The sequence below is a fragment of the Myotis lucifugus genome, unplaced genomic scaffold (genome assembly GCF_000147115.1).
Source record: "Myotis lucifugus unplaced genomic scaffold, Myoluc2.0 scaffold_7, whole genome shotgun sequence".
NCBI lineage: Eukaryota > Metazoa > Chordata > Mammalia > Chiroptera > Vespertilionidae > Myotis > Myotis lucifugus.
The window spans coordinates 6,031,229-6,049,111 of NW_005871055.1; the positions used below are offsets into that span (position 1 = coordinate 6,031,229).

At 39.7% G+C, this 17,883-nt stretch overlaps 1 protein-coding gene across 1 annotated transcript in view; it reads left to right on the plus strand.

Moving 5' to 3' along the window:
* The window catches only part of GTF2F2 (general transcription factor IIF subunit 2), a 132,451-nt gene that overhangs the window by 11,997 nt on the left and 102,571 nt on the right, over positions 1–17,883 (plus strand). Inside the window, exons 3-4 of the mRNA XM_006083525.3 lie at positions 6,983–7,001; positions 8,126–8,270. Coding sequence (XP_006083587.1) covers positions 6,983–7,001; positions 8,126–8,270 — 164 coding nt within the window. The remainder of the gene's footprint in view (positions 1–6,982; positions 7,002–8,125; positions 8,271–17,883) is intronic.

Genomic DNA, 17,883 nt, shown 5'->3' on the forward strand with positions numbered 1-17,883 from the left:
AACTGATCTTTCTTTGTTTTTGTTTTTTTTACTTTTATTTATTTACTAATGGCCCGGTGCACGAATTCATGCACATTGAAAGTAAATTAATTAGAAGAAATATTTCATATCACTATTTGCCCTTTCTCTATAATAGAAATGTCAACCAAATTCACAATCGACAGTGACAGATCAAAACACGTGTGCGATTGGCGGCCGCGAGAGCTTTATATGTATTGCGCATGTGTGAGTCATCTTAGCCTTTTGTAGATACAGAATAAACTTGCTTAATTAGACCTGCTTTCTGATTTAGCTAAACTTCTTCCAGCCCAGTGAAGCACCCCAACTTCTCTTTCAGGTAATTGTCAGCAACACAGCAGTAAATATCAACACAAAGCAGTGTAGATCATGCAAGGAGAACAAAGGGTAAAATATTTAACTGCAACAGTGTTTGACTATATTTTGCGCAGTGAGAAAACCTGAAGTCATTTTCAAGGTCCACCATTTCTTACTTCTTTTCAGTCGGGTCAGGTTTCTAAGCTTTCTAAATCTCTGTTTTTTGGCTAATGAAAAGAAAATAGGATTCCACCGAGTCTCCTATTTACCTACTCCAGGACTTCTATGAGGATCAAATGTGATGAGGCATGGGAAAACACTTCACAGACATTTGGTTACAGTGTGAAATGTTAGCACCTGGCTATAAAGCAAGTTGTGTTCCTGGGCTGAAGAAACTGCAAGGAGGCTAGTCCCTAGGGAGAGAAAGCCGGGTGCTGCTATGTGATGTCATTACCCGGACACACACTTAGCATATTAGCCTTTTGTATATATAGATTTTTTACCATGAATATTGCATTTCTGAAACCTCTGTATAAAGAAAATACCTTGGAGTTTCCTCAAAAAGTTAAAAATGGAACTCCCATTTGATCCAGTGATCCCACTGCTAGGAATATATCCCAAGAAAACAGAAACACCAATCAGAAAGGATATATGCATCCCTATGTTTATAGCAGCACAATTCACCATAGCTAAGATCTGGAAACACCCTAAGTGCCCATCAGCAGATGAATGGATTAGAAAACTGTGGTACATCTACACAATGGAATACTATGCTGTAAAAAAGAAGGAATTCTTACCATTTGCAACAGCATGGATGGAACTGGAGAGCATTATGCTAAGTGAAATAAGCCAGTCAATGAAAGAAAAATACCACATGATCTCACTCATTTATGGATAATAAAGACCATTATAAACTGATGAGCAAAAATAGATACAGAGGCAGAGCAGCATCGAACAGACTGTCGGACTACAGCGGGAAGGCTGGGGAGGGTTGGGGGGGCAGGAAGAGGGGTAGGAGATCAACCGAAGGACTTGTATGCATGCATATGAACATAACCAATGGACATAAGACACTGGGGGGTAGGGGAGGCCGGGGGAATGTCAAGGGGAGAAAAAAAAAGGGAAAAAAAAAGAAAATACCTGCTTGAGGAATGTAAAATTTTTTTGGTGTGGGGAGGAGGGGGCTGTTATCAGAAATAGAGAAAAATGAACCAAGGTTCTGGGAAAGCTAGGCAAACCCTAAGTACTATTTTGATTACTAAAGTAATATTAGTAATATTAAAGGTAGCATGGTAAAAAAGCAATAATGGGTGTGCTGCAGTTTTTCTTTATCAACTATTGCTTGGTAGAAAATTCCAAGCTTGTCCTAGCTGGTTTGGCACAGTGGTTAGAGTGTGTCAGCCATGGACTGAAGGGTTGTGAGTTCGATTCTGGTCAAGGTCACATACCTCAGTTGCAGTCTCCATCTCTGATGCCAGTCCGTGCACTTGTGGGAGGCAACCAGTGGATATGTCTCTCTCACATTGATGTTTCTCTCTCTCGTCTCTCCCCACTCCCTTCAACCCTCTTTAAAAAAATCGGGAGAAAATATCCTTGGGTGAGAATTAACAATAGCAACAAAAAAGAAATGAAAAGAATATTCCAAGCTCTTTTTCTCTCTTAGTTTAAAGCAGATGGTTTACATAGTTGCATCTAATATATTAATAAGTGTGTGCCCTTAATATTAACAAGTGTGTGTGTTCTTTCATGTGGTACCAGTTTGATTGTATCAGCTGGCATTGTTGACCCCTCTAGGGGTCACCCAAAGCCCCATACAGATAGAATATTTTGTGTGTGTTTTTCTCTCTCTTCCTTAGGGTACATGACCAGTACCTCTGTTCCTTGTTTTTCTCATTCCAGTCTTTCAGTTCTCTTAAAAATAAGATCTTCAGTAGAGGTGACTTGAAATGCTGTATTCAAATCAGTTTCCTCAACAGTAGTTGAAGAAAAAGTAAACACCAGAATCTCTATATATAAAGACCAGGGTCCGTAATGTTCAAAGTGACCAAACGGACAACCGAACGCCAGGCTGCGCGCACGCAGCAGGCTTGGGTGGGCGGGGACTGGCGAGCGGGCTGAACTGCTGACCTCTCGATCCCCCCCCCCCCCGGCTCCCACGGGCACCACGGTGACCCAGCACTGACTGCTGAGGGGGCTGTGGGCCCCGGCTGGCCGGGGAGCAGTGGAACTCAGTCTCGCGTGATCGGGGGCGTGGCCGGCCTTCAAACCAGAACCTGACGGGAGGTAGGAGGGAGCCCCATGCCTCGCAGAATCGGCCATTGGATAGCTTGCTGTCAGCTGTCTGCCAGCCAGGAATCCCATTCACCTGCACCCCGGACCTCAGTGATCAGGTAGGCAGAGGCAGTTAGGGGCGATCAGGCTGGCAGGGGAGAGCAGTTAGGAGTGAGATCAGGCCGGCAGGGGAGAGCAGTTAGGGGTGAGATCAGGCCGGCAGGGGAGGGCAGTTAAGGGTGATCAGGTAGGCTGGCAGAGGCAGTTAGAGGCGATCAGGCAGGCAAGCAGAGAGGTTAGGGGCAATCAGGCAGGCAGGCAGAGGCAGTTAGGGGTGATCAGGCAGGCAGGCAGGCAGGCAGGTAGGTGAGCGGTTAGGAGGCAGCAGTCCAGATTGCGAGAGGGATGGATGTCCGACTGCTGATTTAGGACCGATACTATGGGGATCGGGCCTAAACCGGCAGTCGGACATCCCCCCAAGGGGTCCCCGATTGGAGGCTGGGCTGAGGGAACCCCCCCCCCCCCCGTGAACAAATTTTGTGCACCGGGCCACTAGGTTCTTATAAGAGAATCTTGTGGCTGAAGAGGGGTTCCTGTCTGTTGGCCCAGGGTTTGCATCAGGAACATCCGCTCATCCTGGTCAGCTGAGTGGCGCTCCCCCTATGGTAGCACACTGACCACCAGGGGACAATTCCTGCTTTGAGAGTCTGTCCCCTGGTGGTCAGTGCACGTCATAGCGACTGGTTGACTGGTCATTCTGGTTGTTCCACCCTTTGGTCCTGGGCTTGTATTATATAGGATTTTAGTATAAAATTAAGGATCCCGGTTTTATTCAGTGGGCTACAGTTTGTTATTATCATTTATTCTGATGTTCAAATTGTCCAGAATTTAGCCAGTGGAAACTTTTTCTAGTTGGCTCCCGTGCGACCCTCCTTGCTTTCTACCATTACCCAGTTCAAGCTTTCATTACTTTTTACCTGGGTTTTTGTTTTAGCCTCAAGTTAATTCAGTAAACATTATGCAAGTACTGTACCTTCTGCATCTTTGCCTTGGCTTTGCCTACAGTGCCTCTTTCTTAAAGGTAGCTAAATTAAATGCTTCTAGAAGCCAGGTTCTGGAGTGATAGGGAAGGGACTGTAGTGAATTCAGTGCCTGCCTATCTGTGTATTTACTGAGAGCTGAATTAGGGGTATATTGTTGCCAAACCTTTCAAATCTTAAGAGAAGCTGGAAATTCATATTCGTATGTGAAATCTTAAAATTTCTAGAATGCACCTGTATTCTAGATACTTCTCCAACAAAAAGAAGATTAACATTGCATTTTAATATATTAAAAACTCTGAGAAGTCCTCCAGTAAAGTCTGTCTTAAGATTCTGGACACCTTAGTCTGGCCTAAGAGGCTCTTTACCACTTGACTGCAGCCTGTGCATTGATGTTCGGAAGAATGTGTTAGATAATTTCTCATTTCTAGTGTTCAGATGGATTATTCTCTTAGCTTGGAATGCTCCCATGCTGTTGACCTCATCCCTCACTCAGTTCCTCTGATCCTGGCACATTGTGGCTCTCTTAATTAAATGTTAATAGCTTTTATATCTTCTTCTGGCTGAAGACAGAGACATTATACTTAATACTAGAGGTCCAGTGCACAAAATTGGTGCACTGGGGTGGGGAGGTCCCTCAGCCTAGCCTGCACCCTCTCGCAGTCCAGGGGGAAATCCCTCTCCCATTCCAGGACCCCTTGCTCCTTACTGCCCTCCTGCTCGCTGCTCCTTACCACTTGGCTCGCTGCTCCTTAGTGCTCCCACGGAGGCAGGAGAGGCTCCTGCCACCGCCACTGTGCTCACCAGCCGTGAGCCCTATCTTTCTGTGTAGTTGTCTGTGGGCTAACTGCTCTCTTCCTTCTCATTTAGGGTGAGCAGCATATGAGGGCAGAGCATGCTGTCGTGGAACAGAGGGCTGCCCAGAGCTGAGGGGAGTGGCCAGGCCCATGGGATGAGAGGTGGACACAGAGGACGCTATCTCACCCAATTGTGGGGTGGGCTGGCTGGCCTTCATCTGCCTGACCCCACCCAGGGAGGGACCAAGCAGGGTGTCTGCCTCTCCATTCTCCATCCTGCCATCTGTGACACCTGTCACCCTTGCCAGGCCTCCCCCAAAGTGAGTTCAGCTCAATCCCTGAATGTAAAAGGGCACGGGGGGGAGGGGGGCGGGGGGGTTCACTCCAGTGCCCAGCGATAGGACCTGGTCTCAGGACTGGTCTCAGGACAGTGGCCACAGCTGCAGAACATAGATCTGTTTCAAGAAAAGTTGGGAATGCAGACTTTCGTATGAGCCCCTATTCCAAAAGGTGGCAGTTTATTCACATTGTGGCAAAGACACCTTCAAGAGTAACATAAGTGGGTAAAGTCGGGGTCAAGCCGGGCCATTTCCTCATCCAATCTCTCTGAGGCGCGTGGACAGAACCAAGTCTCAGCTCCTTGCTGGACACTTTTGGGTTTTTTTAAGCCTAACAGACAGCAGTCTGTCTCCTTCTTTGGGATTTTTTTCACCGTTGGATAAAAGGATATGTACATTGGGGCAATCCTCTCTAGATACAGTATTCCAATTGCATCCATGTGAGGACGACAGTGGCCCTCAGAGGGAGGGAGCCAACAGATGGGGAGCAGGGAATTCTGAAAACCAAAGCGATGACAGAGATGCTAAGCCTTTCCTTCATGCATCTGACACCCCTCCTCAGGCGGCCTATAGGCTGGGCGTCTGCTGGACCTTTACCACTTGATGTCCCGCCCCGTGTGCCCTGCCCCAGCCCTGGAGTGTAGGGGGCGTCGGGCGCGCCCCTCCCCCAGCTGGGAGAGTCCCCATTGCGCTCCCACCTCCTTGGGAAACTTTGCTTTTCCAGCTCTGTTCCCGCAGGAGAGCCATAGGGGCGCCAGATCCCTTTCCTTCCTTCAAAAGTGCCCTGAAAAGCGCGAAGACAGCTATGCCGGGAAGGGGTCGCTCAAGTTCAGCAAGAGTTTGCGTTTTGCCGAAGGCGCGTTGAACAGTTTTCTCTTACCCTGTTTGTGGGAGTGTAATCTGATTTAAAACCAATGGACTAAACAAACAGAAGCACCTTCTGCAGGGAGCTCTGGGCCCCAGGTTTGAAGGCCGGCCACTCTTGGATGGCGGGAGACCCAGAGTTCAGCCGTCCCGCCCGGCCCAGACCTCCCTTCTGCCGCCTCGCCCCAGCCAGAGGGAATTCTGAGCCCTGGTGGTGACAGGGAGCTCTGGGCCCTGAGTTTGAAGGCCGGCCACGCCCCCATTGCAGTTCCACAGCGTCCCAGCCAGAGCCCAGAGCTCCCTTCAGCAGCCGGCCCCAGCCAGGAGCCAGGGCCCAGTCATTTGGTTGTCCCTCACTGCCCCCCCTGCCGGCCTGGTCGCCCCACGCAGCCTCCTGTTCAGTCGTTTAGGACATGACAACCCCTGGGTTTTTATATATTAGGATTTTGCATATAGTAGGAATTTAATACATGTTTTTTAAAATTAGGCTCTTATGTAAAGTCTACATTGATTTCAGATTTGTAAAAAAGACATTTAAAAACATGTCATTCACATAAATAGTCTGGAAGGATATTTATTGTACCAAGATGTTAGTGGAATTATGGCTATTTTCAAACTTCCTTTTGACTTGTCTGTATGTTTATGTATGGGCATATATTGTTTGATGTTTTCTTTTTTAATGTTTTTATTGATTTTTAATAGAAAGAGAGGAAGAGAGAGATAGAAACATCAATGAGAGAGAAAAATCATCAATTGGCTGCCTCATGCATGCCCCCTACTGGGGATCAAGCCTGCAACCTGGGCATGTGCCCTGACCCAGAATCGAATATCTGATCTCTTCATGCATGGCTTGATGCTCAACCACTGAGCCACAAAGGCCAGGCCATATATTGTTTTTATAGTGTAGAAAATTGCTTGTAATTTTAAAATATTGTTAAATTTAATTTTGATCTTTAAGATTTTATTAGGTAAATGAAACATCTTCAGCTAGACAAAATAAATAGTAATAACATATATCTGTATTAAACATATATTCACATGCTGCTGAATGCTAAAAAATTCTCAGAAATAAAGATAAGAATTGTAATCAGATCATTATTTGGATAACATATTATTAGGGCAGGTTAAGTGACACAAAGTTCTAATAAAATACTCATATGGGGTTAATGAGACTTGTTTTTCTTATAGAATTACGGATAGGATAGTTGAAGAGAGTCATGGGTAAATATTAAGCTCTGTAATATAACAGTTTATGGAAATATGCAGTAGTGTTATTTCTTTAAATTTTCAGCATAAATTTGGAAGAAAAAAACATGAAATTTAAATAATTAAAAAATTTTCCTTTTTTCTCTTTAAGGAATCAAGGAAGGACTGAGGTAAGATTATTTCTGTTTAAACTTTATTTAAAACATGAGATTATTTTACTGTGCATTAGTAATAGCAAAGAGAGGGTGGTGTTTGTATGCTGGAAAACTCCGCATCAAACTAGTAGCTAATGGTCAGGAACACATAGTAGTATAAACACCACTCGTGTGTGAATGAGAGGGCTCCTTTCTAGTTGTTCCTTCTTAGCATTTTTCTACTTTGACCTAAAATATCCCCTCTCAGTATTTACAAAAGTTAGTATTATTTCAGTAATATTTTAAAATTATTTCAGTGTGGCAGAGGCATTTGATTTGGATCTTTGAGGGCTTTAGATTTTGACCCATTAAGTCCAGGATATAATTTTCATTACCTAGCACACAGCAGAGAGATATTTAATAAATACTCCATAATCTTCCTCCGTGGTTGGGAGATCAGTATTTTTTGTTTATAAATCTCTCCGATGTAATATTTGATATTCTTTTGGTGAGATCTAGTATGTAGTAAAAATCATTTTGAAAGAATGTGTACTATGTCTTTTTTTTCTAACCCTCAACATTAAATTATCCTTGTCAATATTCAGTTGTACTTATTAAAGTATTCAAAAATAAAACAGCACCATGTAATCACAGTAGTTATTAAGACCTACAAAAGAAATGTATCCTCTGTTTATTGGAATGTTTAAGCTTTCTAAGTAGCTCACTTTTCCCCCTCCAAGTACAATTGCTTTCTTAATTTACTTTAAATATTCACTCATTCAGCAAATACTGTTTTCCTTCTCTGTGCCAGGCACTGTGGATATTTTAAGGATATAAATATAACAAGGTATGGTCTCTTGACCTCAAAGAACTTAGGGGTAAACATTATATTCCTATTTTGGAAATAGAATTTCTTCAGCCATAGACCAGAGAAAACATGTGAAAGCTATTTGTATTTGTAATGGTAGATTAGCCCCATTATTCTGACAAGTGGGAAGTCTTTTTTTATGACTTAAGTATTAAAATTTTAGATGAAGTTTAAAAAATGCTTAAATGACTAGAAGAAATTCACATTTAAAAAATTATTTGACTTATCAGAATTTCTGTACTTTTGAATACAAAAGTCTGTTGTAATAAGCTTTACTTAATGTGTCTATTAGGTGTCATTTACTTTGAATGAGGATCTTGCAAATATTCATGATATTGGTGGAAAACCAGCTTCAGTCAGCGCTCCTAGAGAACATCCATTTGTCTTGCAAAGTGTTGGAGGACAAACATTAACAGTATTTACTGAGAGCTCTGCAGGTAAGTGAGAATAGAATTATTTAATGTGATTCCTGTACATGTTGAATAGATTTTCTGTCTCAACATGCACTCTAAGGTCATTACCAAGGCTGTTCCACCTATTGTTCTACCTCTGTTATTCATATCATGCTACTTCTCTTGACCGTGATTGATGAATTTTGGGTGTTATTTGAACCGTTTAATTTCCACTTGGGGCATAAAGAAATAGAACAAAGCAGATGGAAAAGTGTGGTGCACCAAGCTGTCTTCTAGGATGTTGAAAAAACAGTATTCTGAGTTTTGCCAGGATAAAGTCATCCTTGCCTGTTTTGGTAAATTGATATTCAGCAGCTATAACTTTTTAAAAAATATATATTTTATTGATTTTTTTACAGAGAGGAAGGGAGAGGGCTCGAGAGTTAGAAACATTGATGAGAGAGAAACATCGATCAACTGCCTCCTGCACACCCCCTACTGGGGATGTGCCCGCAACCAAGGTACACGCCCTTGACCGGAATTGAACCTGGGACCCTTGAGTCCGCAGGCCGACGCTCTATCCACTGAGCCAAACCGGTTAGGGCTATAACTTTTTTTTTTTTAATGCTGCTTGAAATTAGGGAATATTTTAGTCTGAATTTTTGCTCTCATATTCTTTCTATGCTAAGAGGGCCTGTGTAATGCAGAGATTAACTTTTTAAAATTGGTATTGACTTCCAGGAAGCTCTGTGTAAAATATAGTTCAATTTTGTGTGTTTGGTATGAGATGTTTTATCAGTTCAGTGACTCAGGAGCAAGTGTTTCAGCTTGTGAGTTAAATATAGAGGGAACTTTTTTGTGGCATATGTATATGAATATATGTTTATTTTCATAGTTTCTTGGTTTTTAACCTTTACTGAATCTAGAATATTGCTATTGAAGCAGCAAGCCACCTATTTAGTGGAACTGATTTCTCATCTGTATCAAAAAGTTTTTTGGTGATATAAAAGAAAAGATCCATGATTTTGTCGTATCTTCATTAAACATTACAAAGAAAGCTATACAAATTATAGTATGTTAAGAACATCATTGTTTTAAAAAAGGAATATGCTCAGATAAAATTTTTGTAGTGTCTTGGTTTACTAATAACTGCATAAATTGAATTTTAAAAATTAGTCTTTTTCTTTTTTTCCTTTGGACATAGAATCTAAAAAATGGTAAATTAAAACTTTTCAGTAATGTGATTTAACATAAAAGAATTGCTTTATTGCATTATTCTGATGCTATTGTAATTTGTAATGTAATATTATGGGAGGTATAAAATATTAAATATATGCATTTTCTGCCCTGGCTGGTGTGGCTTAGTTGGTTGAGCATCTTCCCATGCACCAAAAGGTCACTGGTTCAATTAGGGCACGTACTCAGGTTGTGGGTTCAGGTTTGGTCCTGGGTTGGGGTACGTGCAAGAGGCAGCTCATTGATGTTTCTCACATTGATGTCTCTCTCTCTTTCTGTCTCCCTCAGTTCCTCTTTTCCTCCTCTTTCTCTCCCTCCCTCTCTCCCTCTCCCTTTTCTCTCTCTAAAATCAATAAAAACATGTTTTTTAAAAACACAGACATTTTCTCATGGAGAAGATTTGACCATTCAGCAGATGTTTATTGTATGCAACATTGTGCAGAGCATAGCATAGGCACATCCAGGGAATCTGAAATTTGTCTTGTGATTGATGGGATTTAGTAAGACCTATTGAACCTGCAAGATTTTCTCTACCTTTGTGATTATCCTGGAATGGAAGAGACATGGAACCAAGATGGCAAGAAGGAGGCAGAACCTTGAAGAAAGTTTGAGATAGTGGAGCTTGAACTTCCCCTGTAGAATAAGGTGCTCTATTTCAGAATTTTTACATCTTATTATATTGCTAATTTTTCCAAAGCATGATTTGTTGCTGGTACACAAAAGATAGTAATTTAGAAAGCTAAGTTTTGTTATCCTCAGAATTAATCTTCCGTTGTTAATCTTATAAACCCTTTACTTTGTGTTATACTCTTTTTGAACATTTTTTTGTTCACATTTCTGGTTACAGTATACTTCAAAGTGAATATGGTATAAGGCAGCGGTCGCCAACCTTTCGGACCTCATGGACCACCAGTGGTCCGAGGACCACCTGTTGGCCACCACTGGTATAAGGATTATCTTGCCAGGAATGGAAAGGGATCAAGATTGTCATCCTTCTTCTGGAGTTTGGACAATATGTTCTGCTTTGTAGAACTGTGCTAACCCAAATACAGGTCTAAGTTGCTATTAGATGGTATACACTATCAGGGAATTTTTTGCTTCTTAATCTCATTAATCATTTCTGTTTTGTGTCACTGTTATTTGACATTCTTTGTACTTTTCTGTACTTTAATTTCCGTATTCGTGAAATGAGAATAACAATGATTTACATTTATGTATAAACATAAGTATATTTAAAACTTAAGACAATACAGTATTTAATAAATGCTCAATAACTATTACTAATATTAATAATAGATATTATTTTTAAACACTTTAGGTTTCAAGGTTATTTTAAGGCATGTGCATGCTCTATTTGGGTGTATATCACTTGATAAAATCCAGCCAATAGAGATTTTTATATTCGGTATTTTTGATTGGATGATCAAGAAAAAATCTCTAGAGTTGTTACTTATTATTAAGTTTATTTTCTTTTCTGAGGAGTCTTACATTTGTTTGCTATTTCTGTTCATTAAGTCATCAGTTCTACAACTGAGTTCCATGGCTCTGTGATTGCTATGACATATTTAAAATGCTAGGTATATATGTATATCTGCATGTTTTTCTTCAGGACAGGACCATAGCTCTCATTGGAGTTTCAGAGAGGTCTGTGACCCAAAAAAAACTTCAGAGCCACCACTCTAGTGTTACTTTTGTTGGTCATGAACCGGTCAAAGTATAAGTAACTGAGCCATTTTACATTAAGTGTTTATTTTACATTGAAATATACATGTGGTAGGCATTATCTTGAATATTTTTATGTTTTCCCTCAAGCATACAACTGTATTTGCTTATAAAAATTACTTTTTAGGTTCTTCATTTCTTTTTAATAGTGCAACAGGTCTATAAAACAGAATTTTCTAAGAAGAATTAAAATCTATTTAATTTCATTGTGTTGTTTTTATTTTAATAAGAGAAATTTTATTTAGGACAGAGGTAGAAGAAGTGAGTGGTAGAAAAAATGGGCTCAGGAAACAAGTTACAGAGGTGAAAGAAGTGGCCCTTAGAGCTTAGGAGAGAGAGGGGCAAAGGTTACAGGCCTGGGGGAAAGGGAGGGAGAGGGGAAAGGCGCAGTTGTGCTCCTAGGAGGGAGAGTTCCCATTGTGTTGAGTTTAATTTTAATAACTTCATTCCTCTTGTTATCATACTGGGCTGGTTTTTGAGAGTTCCCTTTTGAGCCAGGTTTTCTAATGATTGAATTCTACGTATTTGAGTTTCTTTGGGAGATGGGATTAGAAGGGGATGATGGTATGTTTTATAGTGCTTTCTTCTTAATGAAAACAATCTATTTCATGAGCATTTTATGTATACAACTAATTTGTGTCTAATTTGAGTATGCCTATCTGAGAGAACATTTTTTGTTTTTGTTTTTAATCCTCACCCGAGGATATGTTTTTTCATTGATTTTGGAGAGCAAGAGGAAGGGAGAGAGAGGGGGAGAGAAACATCAATGTGAGAGAGAGAGACATCAATTGGTTGTCTCCCATACATGCCCTGAGAAGGAATTGTACTACAATCTAGGTATGTGCTTTGACCGGTAATTGAACCCACAACCTTTTGATGTATGTATGGGACGACACTCCAACCAACTGAGCCACCCAGCCAGGGTGACATGTTTTATTTTTAAGGGCTATTTTGGGTTAGCCCTCTTCTACCTCCACATTTCTCTGTGAAATTCTAAATAATTTATTTCTCTATTAAATATTTTCATTATTATCTAGTACCCCTATCTTTCTAACCTTAGCTAGGTGGAAATGATTTATGTGTTTGGCCTTTATTTTTTTCCCCCTTGGGTCTTCAGTTTAGTATTTTTATCTACCGTTTATTGGTAACTAGATAACTTCTTTTTTGGGGGGGAGGGGTCTCTTTCACCTTTTTGTTCAAACTTAGGTTTTCTTCTTATAATTGCCAGTTCTGGACTAAGAGTTGTTGTTCCTTCTTTTCAACAAATATTTTTAACGAGAGGCCCAATGCATGAAATTCATGCAAGGGGCTCGGCCCTTGCAGCCCCTGCTTTGTCCAGAAGGATGTCTGGTCTAATTAGCCTATTACGCTTTTATTATAGATGCTAGGGCCAGTATTAAAATAATACTAGACTCTGTTCAGTTAGGCAACTGATATGTGAAAAAATAATTGCTATAGCCCTGGCTGGTTTGGCTCAGTGGATAGAGTGTCAGCCTGAGGACTGAAAGGTCCCGGGTTCAGTTCCCGTCAAGGGCACGTGCCTCGGTTGCGGGCTCCTCCCCAGCCCAGGCCCTAGTCAGGGCGTATGCAGGAGGTAACCAATTGATGTGTTTTTCTCATCGATATTTCTCTCTGTCTTTCCCACTCTCTTCCACTATCTCTAAAAATCAATGGAAAAATATCTTCGGGTGAGGATTAAAATAAATAAGAATAGTGTTTAAAAAAACTGATTGCTATAGAAAGTACTCTAGTGGAGTTATGTACAAAGAGAAAAAAAGTATGCTCTTTGCCTGAAAGAACAGGGAACGGCTTCGAAAGTGGAGATAAAATTTGAGCTGGACCTTGAAGTATATGAATAAGTGTGCATAAATAGGAGGAAAGAAAGTGAAGATAAAATTCATTTTTCTCACCTTCAAGTATCCTATTCTTCACTTTGCTTTCTCACCTGTCATACTCTGTCATATCTATCTAAAATCTAGTAAATAGTTCCAGTTAGATCTAAGGAGGAAACCTCAGTTTTGAACTTCATAATTTAGTTTAGAGATGAATAGGTTTGAACTGATACAAGGGAAGTGCTGGTCTTGAGATAGAAGTAATTTTGACAGCTTTTGGTGATGAGTTGATTGTGGGGAGTTGGAAGAGTGAGAAGTCTTGAATGGTTTCCAGGCTTTTTTGGCTTGAATGTTTGGATGAATAAGAGACCATTGCTAAGGTAGAAAATATTGGAAAAAATGGGCAGAGTTAGAACTGATAGAAACATAGTGACCTTTTGCTGTTAGTTTTCATTATATTTGACCACTCTAGCTGTTAATTAATTTAGAAAATTGATTTTTTGCAGGCCCTCTTTTATTTAGACTTGAAATTCTCTAGTAACCAAAGTTTCAGTCTTCATGGTACTTTCATCTTAGTAAGAAGAAACAGCAACCAACAAATACAATAAGTAAGTTCTGTCACCGACAGTAAGGTGTAAGTTCTCTAGGGGGAAAAATGGAAAGTGGGATCAGGAGTATTAGGGTGGAGCTTGCAATTTTTAATAGTGTGGTTAGCTTGGGCCATATTTAGAAGATGGGGTTTAAACAATGTCTTGAACGCCTTTAAAAGAGCCATGTGGAATTAGTTAGCCAACTAGAAGTTTTCAAACAGAGGTAACACATTTACCCTAGGGTGGAAGCAAGCCTGGCATGCTCTAGGCGTAGCAAGGAGGTCAGTGTGGGTGGGATAGATGGGCAAGGGGGAAGAATAAGTAGTAGGCTATTAGACTGGAGAGAGGAAGGGGATTGGCGATGGCAGATCATGAAGGACTTTGTAAATCATTGTAAGGATTTTGGATTTTACTCTGAGTGAAATGGAGAGCCACTGGAGGGTTTTGAACAGAATAGTGATTTGATCTGATTAACATTATAAAGGCTCACTCTGGCTGGCCCATGACAAGAGACATTGGAGGCAAGGGTAGAAGTTGGAGACTATTGTGGTAATCCAGGGGAGAGAAGACAGAAACCTGGACCAGGGTGGTAGCAATGACAAAAGCCTAGTCTCTCATCTGATGTCCAGTACCATCTTCAGCTGATTTAACAAACAATCTGCTTGGATTTCTTTATCATCTAAACCCAGAAGATAGGAAATCACATTCATTTCTTTATTCTTTTAGTCTCCATCTGTCCATATTTCTGTCTATAATACATTCTCTAGGCCATAATAATTATTAATCTCCTCTTATGCTCACATGTAATCAGTTGCCTCATTTGGTGATTTCTGTAGTAGGAATCACACATATACATTTCTTTATTCCATTTAACCCAAAGCAGTCCTTTGAAAACTTCACCATCCTCTCCACACTCTTCTAGTTCATTCTGCTGGAATCCCTTATTTTTTACAGTTTCCTGATACCTGTCTGCTTTTCCTCTTGAATTTCTTCATCCAGAGATTTGTTGACCTTTTACAGTAACCATCATTCCCTTTACTGCTCTAGTCTGTTGATTCTTCCTTCATTTGGACTAGTATGGCACTAAGGTTTGCATACTTATTTTGTCCCTTAATTAAACCTTGTGGGCAGGGCACCATGCCTCATGCTTCTCTCCACAGTGTCTAGTACAGGACTGGCATATAATGGATGGGCTTGTTAAAGCAAATGTGTTGAAATATTTTATTTTCTCCTAAGAATTACTAGTACTGTAAAGGTATTTTTTAAGAGTGGTTTTTAAGTAGGGTGACTTTTTAGTGACAAAAAGATGGGTTTTCATTATTCAAAGTTAATATCCTTTTCTTATGACATTTGAGGTTCAAAAGTGAATATTAAATTCCTTTGTTCTCCACTTAACTTTTTGCTCATTACATATATATATATATATTTGGTAAAGATAATCTTTTTACTTTCTCTTTCTCTTTGCTAATTAGATGAGTTCACTGTGTGCTGTAACACTTGGTTAGCCACTGTGCACATTATAATAAGATATATTCCCCAGATAACATAGTTGCTGAGATCATTGGAAGTATGTGAGAATTTATTTGGTGGTGGCCTGCCTTATTTACTTGCAAGCTTGAATTTGGCAGCATATACCAATATACATATGCCTTAGAATGTATTTGTTTGTATTTGAAGAAAAATGTATATATGGAAATGTCCTTTGAAATGCTGAATTACCAGTCATTTTGAAAACTAAACCGATACCGTTGAATTTATAATCTGCCTTGTATGCTATTGTCCTGTAAGTGTGGTAAATGAAGCATAAATAAAGGTAATGTTTTCATTTTAACTTGAATTTTTGAGTGCTTATGGGAAATATTAGCTTGGTGCATATCCCCCATTTGTTGAGAATGGAATATTATGTATATAATTTTCAGAGGTTGGAATTAAGCTTTATGTGTATGTATGCGTGCTTGTTGGCATTCAAACTATAGCCATTTTCTTTGTTGAATTTTCTTATTGCTTTTAAACTTGAATTACAGTGTGTCACCTAAATTATCACCATATGCATATTACTAATTGCCTTGCAATAGGACACTGAGATTTTATTTAGCCTTATATCTATCATAATTGTAATTATTTTATATCACTTTCGTATAGTGCTTCTCAAACTTTTTGGTCTCAGGGCCCCTTTATACATTACATGTTAATATAAATAATACTTTAATTTAAAAAATCCAGAAACCTGTTTTCCAAAAAAAAAATTAGTGGGAAGAGTGGCATTTTGCAAATCTCATGAATGTCTAACTCAGCGATTTTCAACTAGTGTGCCACAAGAATTGTTAAAACATGCAATACCTGACTAGCCAGGGTATTGACTTCTTTTCCCTTAGATTGTCAAATAAAAAAAATGACAACAGCCAACACAATAATAGCTATCTGGTATGAATGAGTCAAAATTATACCTATTTTCAAAAAATATATTTTTATTGTTGATAGTATTATGGATATCTCCCATTCCCCCCCTTTCTTCCCTCCTCCTAGCCCTAACCCCCCACCACTCTATTGCCCGTGTCCGTGGGCTATGCATCCTATCTAATAAAAGAGTAATACACAAATGAACTGTCACTTCGTGATAAAGATGGTGGAGCCCACAGCCAATAAAGAGGGAATATGCAAATTGATGCAACAAGGCAAGAGGAGGAAAGGCCACTCCAGGCCAGAGCAAAGGCGGTGCGGGCAGCCAGGGAAAGAAAGGCCTATTCTTGCACAAATCTTCGGGCCTCTAGTAAAGTATATATAAGTTCTTTAGTTTATTTCTTCTCATCCCCCCCAACCCTGCATTGAGGTATGTCAGTCTGTTCAATACCTCCATGCTTTGGGTCTTATTTGTTGGTTGATTCATTTTGTTCATTAGATTCCACAAGTAAGTGAGATCATGTGATATTTGTCTTTCTCAATTTGGCTTATTTCACTTAGCATAATATTTTTCAGTCCATCCATGCTGTCCCAAAGGGTAGGAGATCTCTCTTTTTTACAGTTGCATAGTATTCCATAGTGTAAATGTCCCACAACTTTTTTATTCATTCATCTACTGATGGGTACATGGGCTGTTTCCAAATCTTAGCTATTATAAATCATGCTGCTATGAACATAGGGGTACATATATTCTTTCTAATTGTTTTTTTTTGGGGGGGGGGTGGTTAGGACATATTCCTAGGAATAGGATCACTGGTTCCAACAGAAGTTCCATTTTTAATTTTTTGAGGAAACTCCATACTGTTTTCCACAGTGGCTGCACCAGTCTGCATTCCCACCAGCAGTGAACTAGTGTTCCCTTCTCTCCACATTCTCACCAGCACTTGTGGTTTGTTGATTTTTTTGCTAATAGCCATTCTGACTGGTGTGAGGTGATATTTCATTGTGGTTTTAATTTGCATTTCTCTGATGATTAGTGACTTTGAGCATTTTTTTATATGTCTCTTGGCCATTTGTATGTCCTCTTTGGAGTAATGTCTATTCATGTCTTCTGCCCATTTTTTAATTGGATTGTTCATCTTCCTTTTGTTGAGTTTTATGAGTACTTTATATATTTTGGATATTAACCCCTTATCAGATATATCATTGGCAAATATGTTCTCCCATACAGTGGGTTTCCTTTTCATTTTGATGGTGGTTTCTTTTGCTGTGCAGAAGCTTTTTATTTTGATGTCGTCCCATTTGTTTATTTTCTCATGTTCCTTTGCCCCAGGAGACATATCTGTAAACATATTGCTACATGAAATATCTGAGATTTTACTGCTTATGTTCTCCTCTAAGATTTTTATGGTTTCATGCCTTACATTTAAATCTTTTATCCATCTTGAGTTTATTCTTGCATATGGTGTAAGTTGGTGGTCTAGTTTCATCTTTTTGCATGTGTCTGTTTAGTTTTTCAGCACCATTTGTTGAAGAGACTCTTTACTCCCATTGTATATTCTCGCCTCCTTTGTCAAATATTGACCTACCTATTTTTTTTGTCATATTGGCAAAAAATATATTTTTTGGTGTGCTGCAGAATTTTAGTAATTAGTTTATATGTGCCATGAGATGAAAAAGGTTGAAAATCGCTGGGCTAGCCTAAAAGACAAGCTGGAGTCTCAAACCTTCTAAATTCAGTGTTTAGCCATGTTATTTTGGTTGAAGGATCTGAAGAAAGTCTGACCTGTAGGATATATATAGTTAGAAAAGGGAGGAGCAGTTAATAGTATTTTTAGATAATTGTGGATATTCGTGTTTTGATACTACAACAAAATT